Raw genomic sequence first — 19,397 nt, forward strand, 5'->3', positions numbered from 1 at the left:
AAATTAAGCCATAAACTCAGAGTCAGGTTGAATGCACCACCACTATTTACATATCAGACAAAATTTGGGGGTTGTATGCCTCCTTCTTCTACATATGTAGTTTCTGATTTTTATTTTTTAAAAAATATTTTTATTTATTTTTGGGAGAGAGAGAGAGAGAGAGAGAGAGAACGTGCACACAAACAGGTGGAAGGGCAGAGGGAGAAGCAGACTCCCCGCTGAGCAGGGAACCCAAGGTGATACTCAACCCCATGCTGCGGGATCATGACTCAAGCCAAAGGCAGACGCTTAATGGACTAAGCCACCCAGGTGCCCAGTTTCTGATTTTTAAATGTTGGTTTTCATATCCTCACTCTATAATTGCATCTTTAGGAAGTCTAGATCTTTCTTGAAGCATGCAAAGTAAAGAAAGTCCAGTTTGAAATATCAGAAGACCACGTACGTCAAAATACTTGGAGACTGAAATGCTTACTATACATAAAGCATGACTACTATTAGTAACTAGTGACTGGCATGTTGAGAGAAGCACTCACATATTGAGGGTTTTAAAAAATCTTTTAAAATGAGGTGATAGGACCATCTTTTCCAGCACTAATAATACAAGTCCTTCTGTTTTCATTGAAATCTACTTTCTATTTCTTGTTTTCTTTAAGATTTTACTTATTTATTCAGAAGAGACATAGGTAGAGGGAGAAGCAGGCTCCTTGCAGGGAGCCCCATGCGGGACTTGAACCCAGGACCCCAGGATCATGCCCTGAGCCGAAGGCAGATGTTCAATCACTGAGCCACCAAGGTTCCCCTACTTTCTATTTCTATGAAGTTTGAAGAGTTAGTCATTAAAAGATACCAAGTGTTTAATAAGAAAAGGCTTGATTTGTATTACAAATAATTAAAGCTAATTCTGGGAAACAATAGGGCAACTGAGAAAACGTTTAAACATTTTTGGATTTTTTTGAAAGCAATGATACAAATTTGAATATTCATTTCCTCTCTATTGCCTATTCTATGGAACAAATAGCCAAATCGATTTTCTGGATTAAGTCACATTTTTATACAAAATAGTTTTCCTAGCCAGGAATACAAGGTCAGGCAAGTGAAACCCTCAGCATTACCTGGAAAATTGTAGAGAAACCCACCACATGTCTCTTTGAAAAACGTTTATGTGCCTGAAAATGTGTAATGTAAAAAATAGTCCTTGAACAGTTCAAAGATAGCTAGAGACCCACACTCTAAATGGTTATCCATAATCTCATGCAATCCCATGCAATTTAACTTTTAGAATATACAGACTTCACAGAATAGACAATTTAGCAGGATAGGTGGAATAAGTAAAGAGAATACCTGTGATGAGAAAAAGACCATCTGGGGTGTCTGGGGGGCCAGTGAGTGGGCCGTCTGACTCTTGGTTTTGGCTCAGATCATGATCTCAGAGTTGTGGGATCAAGCCCCACGTAGGGCCTCACACTCAGCAAGGAGTCTGCTGGAGATTCTCTCTCTCTCCTTCTCCCTCTGCCCCTCCCTCCCCTCACTCTCACATGTGCATGCTCTGTCTCTCTCAAACAAATAAATCTTAAGAAAAAGACCATCTGAACTATTATACACTTTAAAAGGCTAAATTTTATGATAAGTGAATTATATCTCAATAACAAAAGGAAGAAAGGAGGGAAAAAAGGGCATTCCAAGTGCTTTAAGTGATTTAAGTTCTGCAGACAGAAGCTCCCGATCATCTCCCCTGGGACCTCTTTTCACTACAGCCTGCTCTTTCCATTCTCCCACCTATGCCCACAGGGCATCACATAATATTGCCGATGGACTCCAGATTTCTCAGGTACCCCACTGGTCTCTGGGCACACAAGGGTGAATGTGACCTTCTGAGTCACTCTCCCATTGAGTCTCTTTTAGGGGGAGAGGGCTTTTTGACTCCATGAAGCTTTGATGTACTGATGTGCTCTGAGACAAAAGAAAGGGAAAGACTGTTTATCTTTCCCATACTCAGACATCCAGTGGATAATCATCCAGGCTTTTATCTTCAGAGGGCGCAGCTTAAAACCAGCTTTCTGAACTGAGCAAGGGAAAATTTTACTAAAAACAACACAAAATTCATTAAAAAAAGTGCCATTGTTTGCTGCTGCATTTGAACACAAGGGCATTTCAAATAATCTCCTGAAGAACACTTTCCATTCTAGAAGACAAGATGTTTATGGAGATAGGATTTTCTAATATCCCAAAAAGAGGAAAAAAAACACAAAGAATATTTCCTCATAACTGAAGATGACACACAAATCACTCGGGAAAACTAGGCTTATTGCCACTTTGGCGGCTCCTGAGGGTGCTAGAGTGAATACAATGGCTCTCCACTTTAACTGGCCTTCTGTCAGAGACTCGTTTGCCATCCTTTCTTCCTCCTGCCAATAAATCTAGGTGAAGCAAATTTTGGTTTCATTCCCCTGGGTGCAGAAAAAAAGAGCTGCAGCATCTGGAGTTATCTCCTGGAGTGTTCCTAGTACTTGAAATTTGTGACATTAATCATCCCTTGACTGCTTCAAGGCCAATGGTGTACCAGAAGAACTCGAGTTCTGAGAGTTGCTCATGGGTATTATATCTCGGTAGACTCCCCCGCTTGGAGATGCCTAGGTTCAAATCCCACCTCCACCTCTTTCTCGCTGTATGACATTAGCAAGTTACATAAACTCTCTGTGTCTGTTTCCTTATCTATAAAATGGGAATGGGAACAGGTCCTATCCCCTAGGGTTGTTGAGAGGGTTCAATAACTTAGTACATGAAAAACACTGAGCATAGTGCCTGGCATGTAGTGTCTGTGCTATTTTAGTTCCTGTTAAAGAAGTAATTAAAAAATGAAAATGAATATGGCTGTTCACTAAATGATTTTAAGAAATTGCTTTCCTTATATTACTTTGTTAACTAATCTGTGCATGCTCACATGAATTAGAAATTGGTCGAAATTAATTTGTCTGGCCCGATTTGCTTTGCATAAAATGCAATCGGCCAGCAACCCAGAATGAAGTATCAACAGAGGTCAAACCTTTTGTGGGAAAATACGTAAAAATGGCCTCTTGATATTGATGATATTGCCCAAAATAACCACAACTGTTCAGAAGATATACACATACTATCCACATCCCATTGCCCCAGGCTGATGAAGCGGATAGAAGGGAAACACGGTTTTCACTTCAGATCTATAGGGAATGAAGCTCCAGACAGGATCACCAATGGCCCCTGGCCACCTTGAAATCCAACAGAACAAAGACTGGCACGTACCTTGGCTTTCCAAAGAGCCTCCCCCATTCCAGAGAAACAATTTAGCCCATTACCTATTGCATAACCATGTTTCTCTTGGAAGGAACACAGGCTGGCTTAAATGTGTAGATGTTAAATATTTATTTGCAAGGACCTTTAAACTCTTCTCCACCCACACTTCTCATTTCAAGGAGGAGGCCAAGCAGTGCTTTGGCATTCCCCAGTGGCACCTTTCCGTGTCCAAGGACCTCTGGACACTGCTGTGTCACGATCCTGGGAAGAAGTGAATCATCCAATAGTGACAGATGGTTTCCTCTGGAAAAAGACCAAGCTTACCCAAATAGTTATTGCTCTTGTACATCTCGGTGATGTTGATTTTGGTGGCTCCTTGGGGAATCTCGACCACTCGGTGATAGCCCAGGCTGGTGAGGGCATGCTTGAACACACCAGACACAACCTGACAGCCTGTGTTGTCGCCTCCGCACACCCCGCATTTGTCCACCACTTTGTCCGAGCCTAGGTAGTCGTCACAGCCAATGCTCTGCAAAGAGGTGGAAAACAAAAGACTCTTGTAGCACAGAACAGGAGCATGGGGGGAGATGGGGGGGAGGGCGATGAAGGATCTATTGGTGGGTCTTTCTTCTTTTTTAAAAGATTTTATTTATTTGGCAGAGAGAGAGAGAGAATGAGCAGAGGGAGCAGAAGGAGAGGGAGAAGCAGACTCCTCACTGAGCAGGGAGCCCAACACGGGGCTCAATCCCAGGATCCTGAGATCATGACCTGAGCCGAAGGCAGCTACTCTGGGTATGGAACTTCTCTTTAAGATATGCGTGAAGTACACACTCTAGGGGTGGGGTGCAGGCCACAGACAGTAAACATGACAAGTAAATCAAACAGTATGCTTGGTGGTGGTGAATGATAAGGAGAAAAATAATGCAGAGAGAAGGAATAGAGAGGGTGTGAGGACTGGTCACTTGTTTACACTGGTTGGACAGTGAAGTTGTCCAGCAAATCCATCTCCCTAATGGACTCAGAGAGGAGAGACCATCTGGGATTTTTTAAAAAGATTTTATTTATTTATCTGAGAGAGAGAGAATGAGAGGGAGAGAGAGAGAGAGAGAGAGAGAGAGAGCGAGCATGAGCAGGGGGAGGGGCAGAGGGAGAAGCAGACTCCCACAGAGCAAGAACCCAGGACCCCAGGATCATGACCTGAGCCAAAGGCAGATGCTTAATGCCACCCAGGCGCAACCCCCCCACCCCACCATCTGGGATTTTTATATAAGGTTCTTCAGGACCATGATAAGTACTGTACCTAAAATTGGGGTTTGTCCCCAGGTCCTGTGTTCTAAAGGACAGACTGTATAAACACTTAACAAAATATCCTCAGAAGCAGTACTCAGAGACCCAGTGTCTTAGGAAATGACATCAAATTGGTTGAGATCTGGGTCTTCACTAGTCATGGTAGCTCTGAAGAGTGGAGCAGCAGGATTTTGCTTGGCTCCCACAAAGTATTTTTCCCAGGATAGAAGGGTGAAGGGAGAAAACAGCCAGAAACATCAACAAACTGGATGATCTGCATCTAAATAATGGGGTGCTCCTCATTCAGGCAGCCTTATCAGCTTTTAAAAGACCTCCACTGACCTTCCTGGATTCCCTCAAAAAAATAATCTTCCCATTACTCATTATAAGACCTTTTTAGTTTTATCTTTCCCCTCTCTGTTCATGTTTTCTGTTGGGGGAATTTTATTTTGAATAAAAAAACTAAACCTTGGAACAAAGCGCAAGATGATTATCTTTATGCCATTCTTTCCCACTTCTGGAGCTGATTCCCCAGGGCTCATGATCATGCTTCCTGAATCCAAAATTTGGACGTGTGGTGTCAGGAAAGAAGTCTGTCACATTTCTATGGGCTGATAGAAGGGCGCAGATTAGAGTCTGCACGATGAAGTCCTCGAATGACAGATCAGTTCAGTGGATCATGAGGATAGAGAATGACACTTGAAATCAGAGTGGGATTATAAAACTTGAGACACATGTTTGCTGAATCACAGGCTTGAGTTGGTCCTTGGATTCTTTTTTTAAAAAATTTATTATTTTTTAAATATTTTATTTATTTACTTATGAAAGAGAGAGAGAGAGACAGAGACATAGGCAGGACTCGATCCCAGGACCCTGGGATCATGACCTGAGCCAAAGGCAGATGCTCAACCAATGAGCCACCCAGGTGCCCCTTGTCCTTGATTCTAAGAGGAATCATCAGACCATATCTCAGGGGGCAAAGTGGTCAACAAACCACTCAAAATCCACTCTGGATTTTGTGAAATCACCCTGGGTCTGTGCCTATGGGCCCTACACGTCAAATTCTATATGCAGAGTCAAATCAGGTGTTCAGGATTTTCCCTCCAACCTCACACTTGACTGACATCTTTCTGAAGGCACTGTACCCCTGTACCTCTGCGTTATTACTTCCATATTTCAGAGTGTACATTAGTCCATCAATAACAACTGGTCTTTCTTCACAAATAGCTTCTCTGTAAAACATTATTTCTGACAATAACAGAACATCATCTCAGCGTGTTCATCCACATCCAATTAACCTTTCAAAATGCCATGTTTGCTATGTATTTCTCCTCCCTCAAATATTTCTTGCCCCTGCCCCATGTGCACTTTAGTAGAAAAATAAGGAAAATGTTTTCCATGCGTGATTTCCATCTCTGACCCCTTGGGTTCTCCGTCGCTTTGAAAGAAAGAAACCAACTCGCAAATTGCCAAAGCAAGATTCTAACCACATTAAGGACATGCCTCTGATTGTCACTGATGGCGAAGATGGACAGAAAAGTGAGTCAGCACACAGTCCCTGTGCCTTCTAGCAAAATCTCACCCTCCTCCCTTTCCATTCCTGCTCTTCCCGGACTTGGTTTGTCCCAGACTGTGCTCCTCCTCATGGGGCAATCCAGTAAAGGAAACACTGTCACAAAGCATGCAGGTAAAAAAAGAACACGTAGGAAGTAGGAAAGCATGCTCATGGAATGACCTGGCTCAAGTGTAGGGTCGGTTGCTGGGAGGGATGAACTCAGGCTGGAGAATTCAGCTGCAGTGTTTAAGAATCTTGGTAGCCAGGGGATCCCTGGGTGGCGCAGCGGTTTGGCGCCTGCCTTTGGCCCGGGGCGCGATCCTGGAGACCCAGGATTGAATCCCACATCGGGCTCCTGGTGCATGGAGCCTGCTTCTCCCTCTGCCTATGTCTTTGCGCCTCTCTCTCTCTCTCTCTGTGACTATCATAAAAAAAAAAAAAAAAGAATCTTGGTAGCCAGGATGAAGAATTAGATTTTATCTGATGGCAGCAGCAATTGCTGGATGTCTAAAGAAAGAGAGGGCCACACTCGGATTTGTGTTCTGGATGATGACTTTGGCAGGTGTGGAGAGGGTCTCAGAGTGGGGAGACAGTCTAGTGAGTCTCTCTCTTCTAAACAGGGTGTAGGGAATATTTCAAGGATAAATGAGAGCCATCGAAGACAAGGGCAGACATCACATGAATCCTCAGCCCCCAGCCCAATGAGAATGGGATGATCACAAGGTTGGCTTTAGACAACCACAGCCAGACTAAATGTCATTTTATCTTGTGAAACAGATAGTATATTAAAATGCTCTGCATAGTTCCACAAATGCCACCCTTACACACCAGATTTTCTGCATAGCATGGCCACTCTGGAGGAATCTAGACATGGCGGGGCGGGGGGGGGGGGAGCAGTTTTTCCTGACAGACGTCCAAATGGCCTGGTGACTGGCTTCAGTGAAGCATGTAGCCTAACAAGTGCTGCCAAGAACAAAAGGTGACATCCTCTTTCCTCAGGGCTGGATGGTCACTTCCTTCTGGGGTCACGCTGAAAACATCTCCACTACCATCCAGATCTTTCAGGGGTCAATGACCAGAAATGTATGGGTCCTGAATTCTGGCTTGCATATTAGGAAGCTGGTCAGTTGGTCTCTGATGGGGATGACTTAATAATGCCGAGTTATGTCTCCAAACTCGGTGGTGCCACCCAAGTGCCATCAGTGGGTGCATCCAGTGGGCCCTTAGGGACTGCTGGGTTTTGCGCTGGCTCTGCCCCTCAGGAGGGCTAATCTCTGAATAAGTTAATTAGCCATCCTGAGCCTCGGGTCCTTCATCTGTGGCTTGGGATGGTACAGTGTCTATCGTCTCACAGCAATGTTGGGAGGACATACTGAGGCAAACATAGAAGGTACCTAGCAGAAAGCTGCAATAGGTTGGCTTCTCAGAAAACATGGGGTTTTGTTAATTATGGTCTTCACAGACCAGGTTTCATCTGGAATCTATCCATTTTTAAGTAGATTCCATCATCAGGAGAAAGTCAGAAAAATCCAAAGAGCTAAGAAAAAGCCAACATTTGCCATAAAGGGAAGGCACACTGCGTGGCCCTTTCATACTTATTGTCCCCAACAGCACCTTGTGAAAAAAGACAGGATGAATATCTGCTCCGCCATCTACCTTTATTCCATTTTTTTTTTTTTTTTACCATGCACTGTGGCTCAGAAGAGACATTTCTTGCTGTTGCAAAGGCAGCTGGACAACTATCAGGTATCCTTACTATTCTTCCAGTGATTTCTGCAACATGTTGTAGGAAAATTTTACACGTTGCAAGCCATCACAAGAGAAATTGCTCACGAATTGCCCCCAATTGTGTGCCAAAATTAACCTAAATGGAATTTCCTGAGGGAAATGAGCAATCCGCCTGACATCTCTGGTGGTGGGTATCACAGAGAGGAAGCCTCTGTACATCACGGCAGAGTAGGCTGGTGCCAGGCATGCAGATAGCGGAGCTTCTGATTCCCTAATGGGAAGCAGATGTTTCTGTGTGTGCTCACTCAATAAGCACAGCAGATAGGGTAACCTCAACTGGTTGGCTAGATGATACCAACAGGTAACACAACGTGCCTTAACAATCATGCTGTCACAACAGTGTGGGAGAATGTTATTCTTAAAATGATTAGTAGCTAACACCAACTTACTTGATTTGCAGCAAGCTAACTCATGGAAATACAAATGGATGCCAAAACTTTTACTCATGACATTCTGTTGAAAGAAATCCTTTGCATAATGATAAATATCTCCCTCTTGTTACTGTTAGGAATGTATGTCAATACCACCTTCCTGGAAGGCAATTTAGCAATATATACTGTTTGACCCTAATTCTTCTTCTAGGAATTTATGCTAAGGAAATGATAAGAAATTAGACCAGCGATTTCTGTATGAGGCAGCTCATCACAGTTGTTATTATTAATAAAAAAAAAAGAAATATCCTAAGTGTCCAACATAGGAAAGCAGTTAAATAATACATAGAAATTCTCCGGGAAATGCTGGCTGAGTCTTTCCCCTGTTATTTTTCTCATTAAAATCTGCTAGTGCTTGTGCCTGCAGGGTTGACCCTCAATACAGTTCAGGAAATATTTTCTGAGGCCGCCCCTACAATGTGCCAATAAGGTGTAGGCAGGGAGACATGAAGGTAAAACAGACATGATTCTTACTTATGGTCTAAAACAGGGGTTGACAGATGACAGCACACAGGCCAAATCTGGCCCACAACCTGTTTTTGTAAATAAAGATTTATTGGAACACAATAACTCATTTGTTATTGTCTAGGGATGATTTTATGCTGTAGCAGCAGGGTTGAATGCTTGCGACAGAGAGACAATGGCCCATGGCGCCTAAGATATTTATGATCTGGTGCTTTATAGAAAAAATGTCAACCTCTGAACTAAACTGGCAGACATGATCCCATGATTCAGTGTAGTACATAAAGGTGGGAGGGAGATGTGCAGAGCCCTCTGTGGCCAAGACTGTGGTTCAGGCTGATCACCCCTGGTCGCCCTCACCTGTTTCCTATATACCACCCACATGACTTGTCCCAATCTGTTTCAACCTTAAAACAGAAGGCAAAGAGTTGTCATCTTCTACCTCAATAGTCTTCAAGTGTTTTTTCTTAAGCAGAAAAAACATACTTTCCAAACAAAACCTCATGCAGAAATGCAGAACTCCAACATACAAAATGAGACAGGCTTCTGAATTTCAGCATGTCACCTTCCTACCTTTTTCCTTGTGGCCAGGGTTTCTCAACCATGACTCTAGGGACATTTTAGGCCAGATAGTTCCTGGTTGTGGGGGCTATCTTCTGCATTATAGGATGGCTGGCGGCACCCCTGGCTTCTGTCCACTGGATGCCAGTAGCATCCCTCCCCTCAGTGTGACAGATGAAAATGTATCTAGACATTGCCAAATGTCCCCATTGTAACAAAATCACCTCCAATTGAGAATTACTGTTCTAGTATAATCCATAGATCATGGGACACCACAGAAGAACATGATAGATCCCCAGAACCATTAGAACAATGGAAGTTCCAAAGAAGCACCCAAACAGCACTCTGTCAATGTCAGAAGCTAATGAGCAAAGAATGCTTAGTTACCTAGTTAAAAACAAACAAACAAACAAAAACAAACCCAAAACCAATCCATTTCCACACTGCCATCAGTATCCTAGGGCTCTTTAAGCTTGCCATTTGGCTTAACTTCAGTGTGAGCAGGACAATGTACTGGAAAGAGCACGGCGCCTAGTATACAGTAGGTACTTCGTAACTATACTGAATAGAAGAGCAGCTGGTTGAGGCATCAAGAGATCAAAGTTATAGAACCAATTTTCTCCCTCAACTGGATCATCTCTAAGGTATCTTTTGGTGCTAAACTATTTCTGAAAAAGAGAGATACACCCTGATGTGAGGAATCTTGCCATGTCTAAAGTCAGAGGAATTTGCTCTACGCAGACAGAATTAAATTGGAACCAGGAATCCATGGGAAACAAACTGACATTGTCATTCATTTGAAGAGAAGAAATGGTCCATGGGATGAAAGGTATTTTGGCTTCCCTAATGAAGGCAATTGTGAAATTAGTGATCTGGTTTTAATCAAGCTTATGGTTGTTACTTTTCAGTTGCTCATCGTGTTTCATTAGAGAATAGCACCTTTACCCAGTGACTTAACTGGAAGAAAATGTTGGCACTCTCGCTGGATCAAATTGGGTGAGAATCAGTGTTTACAAATCTGATGAAAGAAGCCCCAAGAGGGAAACATTTTACATGCTCTAAGAGAATTACCACTCTCCTTGCCATGAGGGCCGTCTTCCTGTGGACAGTGGGGGTGCTCCAAACTGTAAAGTGCCAATGCTTCACTTACATGGTCTTCCTCCCAGTGGCTTAAAATGGAGGGAAGCTACCTGGATGGCTCAGTGGTTGAGCATCTGCCTTTGGCTTAGGTTGTGATCCTGGGGTCCTGGAATCAAGTCCTGCATCAGGCTCCTCGCAGGGAGCTTGCTTCTTCCTCTGCCTGTCTCTGCCTCTCTCTCTGTGTCTCTCATGAATAAGTAAATAAAATCTTTAAAAAATGGGGGAGGAGGGATGAATAAGTTATGACAATGACAACTGCTTTATTATAAAAATAAGTTATATATATTTTTGTATAGAATAGCAGAAACCTCTAGACTTCCACTTTACTTTTAAAATATAAAGTTGTATGGCAAATTCTCTGTTTAAAGGGAATTCTGTTTAAAATACTTGGTCAGGTTGTATGGAAACTCTATAGGGCCCATACCATGTGGGGCAGGTCTGTCAAGTGCTATGGCTTAGGCAGCCAAGGGGTCAGGACTAGGAAGTTTCCTGCATAAAGGAGCAGAGAGACACTGTCTACATTCTATAACGTGAAGTTCTGTAAGCAAGTATTAGCAAAAAGGCAATGATGAGTTGGGTTGATGAATGTGCCCCAGGATAGAGGCTGCCTGTATCCTGGCCTCATTTCTATGGCCTCCTGGGCTCAGGTAGCCTGAGTCTGCAAGCATGGGTCTAACCAGAAGGCCCTCAGAGAACTGTGGGTGAATCCAGTGCCAACCAGAAGGCAGTGAGGGAGACTCTTGCTTGCATCCTTGTCATTTCCTTGACACACAGCATCTCTCCAAATATGTCTGTTTGCATTTCTTTCCACAAGATGGCACCTATAAGCCTTGGTAAATAAAAGGGTACTCACCTAAGCAACTAGTTTAGGGATGGGAAACGGGAAATAGTGGTTGAACATTTAAAGGATGACTATTGAGAAACACCAGAGGGCTAGGTTCAGCAATGAGCTTTTTTGTTGTTAAGATAGACTTTCCCTTCTCAAAATATTTTTGTGGAACATTTAAAAATGTAGGTGAGTTATGCAGGCCTTTTATGTTCAGATTGTTCACGACAATACTTAGACATCTGCATTAACTTTGGGAGTTAATGTGCTTTTTGGATGTCACTGGGTGATCTCCAGGGATGGCTGAGAAGGCTGGCTGGCTGGCTGGGGAGATGAAGAGGGAAAAGGCAGGCTATTAAAGTTGGGGGGTTTAAGTGAACTCAACTCCAAGGCTGTGGAGTTGAGAACAGCACATTGAAATGCTGTTTTTGGGAGACAAAGGCATGGAGAGGAGATGGAGAGACTGGAGGCTGAGATGTACCAAGACAGCTACATTTGGATGGGCGCAAGGGAAGGGGGCCTGGGTGGAGAGAAGGAATGAGAATGGAGGGCAAAAGCACACTGATAAGGTTACTCTGAAGGAACGAAGAAGGATGTCCTATTGAAGGCAAAGTAGGGATGACTTCCTGGCTGGTGGGGTGGACCCCTGCAAGAACAGCAATGTGGCCTGTTTCAGGCAGAAGCCTTACAGATGCTGTGGGTATGTGTGTGGGTGGTGGTGGTGGAAGATGGGGGCACAGGCCTGTGATGGTGTCATCTTAGAGCCAGGATTGTAGTAAAGATCTTGGTGATCATTAATTCATTCGTTGGATTTGGTCATATTCATTCTCTCTCTTTCAGTGGAGCTTTTCTCTAACACCCTAAACATTTTCATTTTAGCTTTTTGGATGGAAATCCTTCCAAAGTATATATTTTTTCTGTTATGTCTTAGTTTTTTTTTAAATCAAGAATAATAAACATTATTTGATGTTTTCTAAACCCTCGTTATTCAAAATGTGTGGTCCAAATTCATTCTATGAGGCCAGCATCACCTTAATTCCAAAACCAGACAAAGACCCCACCAAAAAGGAGAATTACAGACCAATATCCCTGATGAACATGGATGCAAAAATTCTCAACAAGATACTAGCCAATAGGATCCAACAACACATTAAGAAAATTATTCACCATGACCAAGTAGGATTTATCCCCGGGACACAAGGCTGGTTCAACACTCGTAAAACAATCAATGTGATTCATCATATCAGCAAGAGAAAAACCAAGAACCATATGATCCTCTCATTAGATGCAGAGAAAGCATTTGACAAAATACTGCATCCATTCCTGATCAAAACTCTTCAGAGTGTAGGGATAGAGGGAACTTTCCTCGATATCTTAAAAGCCATCTACGAAAAGCCCACAGCAAATATCATTCTCAATGGGGAAGCACTGGGAGCCTTTCCCCTAAGATCAGGAACCAGACAGGGATGTCCACTCTCACCACTGCTATTCAACATAGTATTGGAAGTCCTAGCCTCAGCAATCAGACAACAAAAAGACATTAAAGGCATTCAAATTGGCAAAGAAGAAGTCAAACTCTCCCTCTTCGCCGATGACATGATACTCTACATAGAAAACCCAAAAGCCTCCACCCCAAGATTACTAGAACTCATACAGCAATTTGGTAGCGTGGCAGGATACAAAATCAATGCCCAGAAATCAATGGCATTCCTATACACTAACAAGGAGACTGAAGAAAGAGAAATTAAGGAGTCAATCCCATTTACAATTGCACCCAAAAGCATAAGATACCTAGGAATGAACCTAACCAAAGAGGTAAAGGATCTATACCCTAAAAACTATAGAACACTTCTGAAAGAAATTGAGGAAGACACAAAGAGATGGAAAAATATTCCATGCTCCTGGATTGGCAGAATTAATATTGTGAAAATGTCAATGTTACCCAGGGCAATTTACACGTTCAATGCAATCCCTATCAAAATACCATGGACTTTCTTCAGAGACTTAGAACAAATTATTTTAAGATTTGTGTGGAATCAGAAAAGACCCCGAATAGCCAGGGGAATTTTAAAAAGGAAAACCATATCTGGGGGCATCACAATGCCAGATTTCAGGTTGTACTACAAAGCTGTGGTCATCAAGACAGTGTGGTACTGGCACAAAAACAGACACATAGACCAATGGAACAGAATAGAGAACCCAGAAATGGACCCTGAACTTTATGGTCAACTAATATTCGACAAAGGAGGAAAGACGATCCACTGGAAGAAAGACAGTCTCTTCAATAAATGGTGCTGGGAAAATTGGTCATCCACATGCAGAAGAATGAAACTAGACCACTCTCTTGCACCATGCACAAAGATAAACTCAAAATGGATGAAAGATTTAAATGTGAGACAAGACTCCATCAAAATCCTAGAGGAGAACACAGGCAACACCCTTTTTGAACTTGGCCACAGTAACTTCTTGCAAGATACATCCACGAAGGCAAAAGAAACAAAAGCAAAAATGAACTATTGGGACTTCATCAAGATAAGAAGCTTTTGCACAGCAAAGGATACAGTGAACAAGACTCAAAGACAACCTACAGAATGGGAGAAGATATTTGCAAATAACATATCAGATAAAGGGCTAGTTTCCAAAATCTATAAAGAACTTATTAAACTCAACACCAAAGAAACAAACAATCCAATCATGAAATGGGCAAAAGACATGAAGAGAAATCTCACAGAGGAAGACATAGACATGGCCAACATGCACATGAGAAAATGCTCCGCATCACTTGCTATCAGGGAAATACAAATCAAAACCACAATGAGATCCCACCTCACACCAGTGAGAATGGGGAAAATTAACAAGGCAGGAAACCACAAATGTTGGAGAGGATGCGGACAAAAGGGAACCCTCTTACACTGTTGGTGGGAATGTGAACTGGTGCAGCCACTCTGGAAAACTGTGTGGAGGTTCCTCAAAGAATTAAAAATAGACCTGCCCTACGACCCAGCAATTGCACTGTTAGGGATTTACCCCAAAGATTCAGATGCAATGAAACGCCGGGACACCTGCACCCCGATGTTTCTAGCAGCCATGTCCACAATAGCCAAATTGTGGAAGGAGCCTCGGTGCCCATCGAAAGATGAATGGATAAAGAAGATGTGGTTTATGTATACAATGGAATATTACTCAGCCATTAGAAACGACAAATACCCACCATTTGCTTCAACGCGGATGGAACTGGAGGGTATTATGCTGAGTGAAGTAAGTCAATTGGAGAAGGACAAACAGTGTATGTTCTCATTCATTTGGGGAATATGAATAATAGTGAAAGGGAATATAAGGGAAGGGAGAAGAAATGTGTGGGAGATATCAGAAAGGGAGACAGAACATAAAGACTCCTAACTCTGGGAAATGAACTAGGGGTGGTGGAAGGGGAGGAGAGTGGGGGGTGGGGGTGAATGGGTGACGGGCACGGAGGGGGACACTTGACGGGATGAGCACTGGGTGTTATTCTGTATGTTGGTAAATTGAACACCAATAAAAATTAATTTATTAAAAAATAAAAATAAAAAAAAATGTGTGGTCCATGGCCCAGCAAGCATAGGCATCATCTGAGAGCTTGTTAGAAATCCTGGCCCCCATTCCAGGCTTACTGAATTGAAATCTGTGTTTGAGTAGCACCCGTAGGTAATTCCTGAACATTTGGATTATTTGGCTTCTTGGGTCACTTTATTTACTTCATGTTCTTTCTATTTTTTTCAAGTTGCATACTAGCCCCTAAGTGACAGCAACACTCCCATTTGGGCAAAACAAAGATAGTATGACACAACTACCTTTTTGATTGCAAACTGGAAAGAAATAATGCCTTTGGAGGACTTTTCCCTATGAGATTTTTAAGGGAAGGGGAACTGGGTGGAGGTAAGACACACATGCATACGTAGGTAGCCTCCTAAGAATTCCAGTGCTGGACAGAAGCAGAGGTTCTGGGACCCCCAGCAGCTTGCTTCACCGATGAAGAAGCAAGACCTGGGAGGGGAAGTGATTTCTCCAGGGTGGTAGAAAGAGGGCTTCCTGCTAGGGACTCTTTTCCATGACACTCTGATGTCTTCCAGCTCCTTCTGAGACAGGGTTTTACTGTATGCTCACCTCAAATGGTCCATCTTTCTTTCCTTTGTGCTTATTATGTCCCCATAACCATGTGAGAATGCTTTTATCTACCAGCGAGAATAGCAACTCCTTTTAACAAGTGGTCTTTGTGAAAATACTTGGATACACTGCTTTGGGTATAGGGGGTGGCATCCTGAGGCCTAGGGTCAGTAGAAACCAAGGCAACAAGAAATAATGGCCAAACTGAGATATGGCTTAATAGAAGGAGTCTGGTTTTGCTTCCAGGGCTGGAGAGAGCAGAAAGGGACAAGGCAGGAGAGAAGCTAAGAGATGGTGAAGGGCCAACCAGAAGCCCCAAGTGGATGGGAGAGCAGCTGATAACTGACCTTGCATCTGAAGCTCACTTGCTGAGATTTAAACCTTTCTCTGTTCCTGGCCCTCCCATGTCTTTATTGTTCTACACCTGTATTATGCCTATGTTTCTGTCTTTAGGATTCCTGGCTTAGACTCCTTGAAGCCCCTCCTTCTTTCCATTTCCATCATCCGAAATTTCTCTTCTATGCTCCCCCATCTCCAGAAGTCTTTTCTTCTAGACACATACATGGCTAAGAGCATCCATAATGTGCTCTACACCTTCAGGTGACATCATCATTCTGAGTCTTAAGCAAAGCTATTTAGGTGTAACTCTCAAATCCTTTGTGGGGATTAAATGAGAACATGCAGATAAAGACATCTAGTTCAGAACTGGCATGGAATAAGGGCTGGAAAAATGTTGAGGTGCTTTCCTTCTTGAGGGTTTGTCTGTCCTGCTTTAAGTGCCCCGTCCCTGGGCATACACAGGTATCCTTTTTCTTACCCAAGGCACATAAATTTCTATGCCTGCAGAGGAGCCTGGTCTGTTAGCACCATCCAGTGAAATCTCATCTCCATTTACATATGATTCTCAGGTGGTGTTTGAAGCCAGAGTTTTAACAACCAAACAGCTGTGATCATTTGCATTTCCATGATGTTCTGGGACAATGGTGATCAAGATTTTCAGAGATTTTCTTATAAATTTATTATCCCTCTCTGCTTTATTGTTTTAAAAATGTGTTTTCTTTTGTTAGTCTTTCCTGGCTTGTGTTAGAGACCAGCTATGAAACCCCCCCCCAAATTACAAAGGGGTATGTTCATTTTAGAAACACAGCAAGGGAGGCCATGGATGGAGCTGATAGCCTGGGCATATTGGAGCACAGTCTTAGAGGATTTGTGGGTGGAAACCAGATGCAAGAAGGGATGCAAGCAGTTTGCGGGACTCCAGGCAGTAGGAAGACCCATGTGTATAAGTGACAGCTATCATGGGGAGAGCACTCACCATGGGCTAAGCATCTAATATATGTCAGCCTGTTTAATAATATTGACCTCCCTATTTTATTAAAGCTCAGAGAAGGAAAGGTCACACAGAGGTGTGATAGAGAGTTTGAACAAAAGGCTTTCTCCTCTCTCTAGTTGCATGCCCCCTAGTCTAGAGGAAACCCTTCTTGTAAGAACAGGGCCTGTGGCCAAAGACCACGTATACCAAGGGCTAGAATGGCCAAGAAATCAAATAGGGATAATTCCTCCTTATTGTTCATATCTCTGGGGGCTGCCCTCTGGCTTTCCCCAACACCCTTCCATGTGGGCTCTACCTGTAGTCTGTTGCCTCCTCTCTCACGAGGACTAAAATTGAGTTGGCATCTCCTATAGCTTCTCTTCATGCTCCTGCTCTCTCAGGTTGTCTCTTTCCATGTTCACCCAAGGGAAGTAACATCTACAACACTACCCTTTATTTCCTAGCAAGGTCCTAGGTCCAAAATTATTCACTGAAATAGTAACTATCTTTCTCATTTGTCTTCCTGGGAATGGAAACTGCTGGTTTACCAAGCTGGGAAATATTTATGACTTAAGGAAAAGCATCCTGTTCCACGGGAGATAAGATTAGTCAACCCAAGAGCTTGTTCTATGGTGCCGGAATGACCAAGATATCAAATAAGCATAATTTCTTCTTTTTCTCTCTTCTAACCATAGATGCATCCAATATGAATATTCATTTCATTAAGAAATAAAGGCATTGTGTGTTCCACGCATGCTCAGCAGGAAGAAATTTGGCTGAAATATTTAAACATGAGGGCTCCTTCATGCTTCTTTTGAAGGATGGCTAGGAACACGGTTATCTGTCAAACTCAATGTGTTCCATAACAATAATTCAGGTGGCAGCCAGATGAATAATTCTCATGCTTGCAGAGAATTTCCCTACTCTTGCAAGTTTAAACCAAAAGGTAGGGCAATGGCTGATACGACACATGGCTTCCAAGTGATCCCATTAACAATATGCACTTGTGTACACAAATATTTAGGACATGCAAACCATTTGGATAAACATTGATCCTTCACCTTCTTTGGTGGAACCCTGAAATTCTTAATTTTCACCAGCCCCTTCTTTAAGCAGATCATATTTATGAGCTTTTAAATCATGCCCCCCAGATGTGTCCACATAAGAAAGGCTAATGCTGTGGTTTCAGGTAATCTATCCTGCATGTGGCTGTGAAATTTATCTTCCGCAGGTACTGCTGTCATCATGTCATTCTTCTAGCTCAAAAGGTTTCCTGATGTCAGCTGTCACTTAAACAAGCTGATTATTTCCTCCCAGGCATTATGCTTATATTTGAGTCCCTGATTCCAGGTGGAAAGGAGAGCCTGAAGCTGTACCAGCTCAAGAAAAAACTCTAGCTCAGGTGTGGAAAACTGAGTAAAAGTAGGAATTTTGAGAAGGATCCAGCCTCCTTATGCTTCGACACCAAAAGTACTTTATTAAATGATGGTCCCATGTTAATTAGCAACTCTAATTATTAATTATTGTAATTGATTGGGCTGGCTTTGTGATGCTAAAGGCAGATGGTTTGCAAAAAGCATCTGACACATGGAAGGAACCCAATACATATTATGTTTTATCCAAAGTCAAGTTAAAGATAACATAGAGGGCACATTCAAAGAAATACAAACAAATGATACTCGTTCCTAGCTAAAAACAATAGCCGCCTTGGAATGTTATTTAGTAAGAGAATGGCCTGCGTGTACTTTTAAAGAATGTGAAATGGCCCCAAATATCGAAGTAAAAAGAAAAGCATTTTTCTGGCAGAGCAAGATAAACCCTTGTTAAAAGAAAGCCAGAGCCAAAGTCAAAAAGTCAAAAATTCTCTTTTGACAGTTGATGGACTCCCTGGGCCCCACGAGACAGGCATGCCCTCATTACTCAGAGAGGTCTACAGGAGTTCTCATCAGCACCAAGAAAAGCAATAGAAAGAAAGGAAACCCGTGTTTGTTGATGATTTTTTTTGGGTGAAAATATTTACTACCATTTTAACAGAGGAGGGACGAAGGAAGAAGGAAGTTCAGTGACTCACCCAAGGTCACACAGCGAGGCATCAGGATATAAGCCCATGTCTATCAAGCTCAAGAACTCAGAAGCAGGGTGATAAAGTGCAGGCCAAACAGGTGGGGTGAACATAGTGATGATACAGGGATCATGGTGGGGAACAGCACATGCTGACAGGTGAGGAGCAGGAGCTGTGAGAGCAAGTAACAGGAATAGCTCTGGAAGTAGGGGAACACAGAGGCCACCAAACAAATGTCCACGGAGTGAGGACATGAAGCCTGGGGTTAACAGGTGGTAGATGGAAAGGTGACTTCTGAGTGCCTGCTCTTCCCTGACCTTTCATGGAAAGGAGTCATATTAATATTATCTTGGACTTCCCCTTCACACTCATGGGCCAGCTCCAATTTCCCAGAAGCTTTGAGTCCTCTCTTATCCACTGTCCCCTCATGCTGCTGGAAGCCCTAGCACTAAAAGCTCTCCCAATCACCTTTTCCTGTTGTCCCAAAAGGGTTTGATGGAGACTTTCTCTCCAGTGCAGACCCAGGGGTCTGGGACATTAAATCCTTTAGATAGCTTCTG

At 42.9% G+C, this 19,397-nt stretch overlaps 1 protein-coding gene across 4 annotated transcripts in view; it reads right to left on the minus strand.

Annotated features, from left to right (window-relative positions):
• Positions 1 to 19,397, minus strand: part of THSD4 (thrombospondin type 1 domain containing 4) — a 575,779-nt gene that overhangs the window by 105,486 nt on the left and 450,896 nt on the right. For all 4 annotated transcript variants that reach the window (XM_055320025.1, XM_055320026.1, XM_055320024.1 and 1 more), the window contains one exon: positions 3,595 to 3,799. In XM_055320025.1, the coding sequence (XP_055176000.1) occupies positions 3,595 to 3,799 (205 nt within the window). The remainder of the gene's footprint in view (positions 1 to 3,594; positions 3,800 to 19,397) is intronic.

Source organism: Nyctereutes procyonoides, unplaced genomic scaffold, assembly GCF_905146905.1.
Source record: "Nyctereutes procyonoides isolate TBG_1078 unplaced genomic scaffold, NYPRO_anot_genome, whole genome shotgun sequence".
Lineage (NCBI taxonomy): Eukaryota > Metazoa > Chordata > Mammalia > Carnivora > Canidae > Nyctereutes > Nyctereutes procyonoides.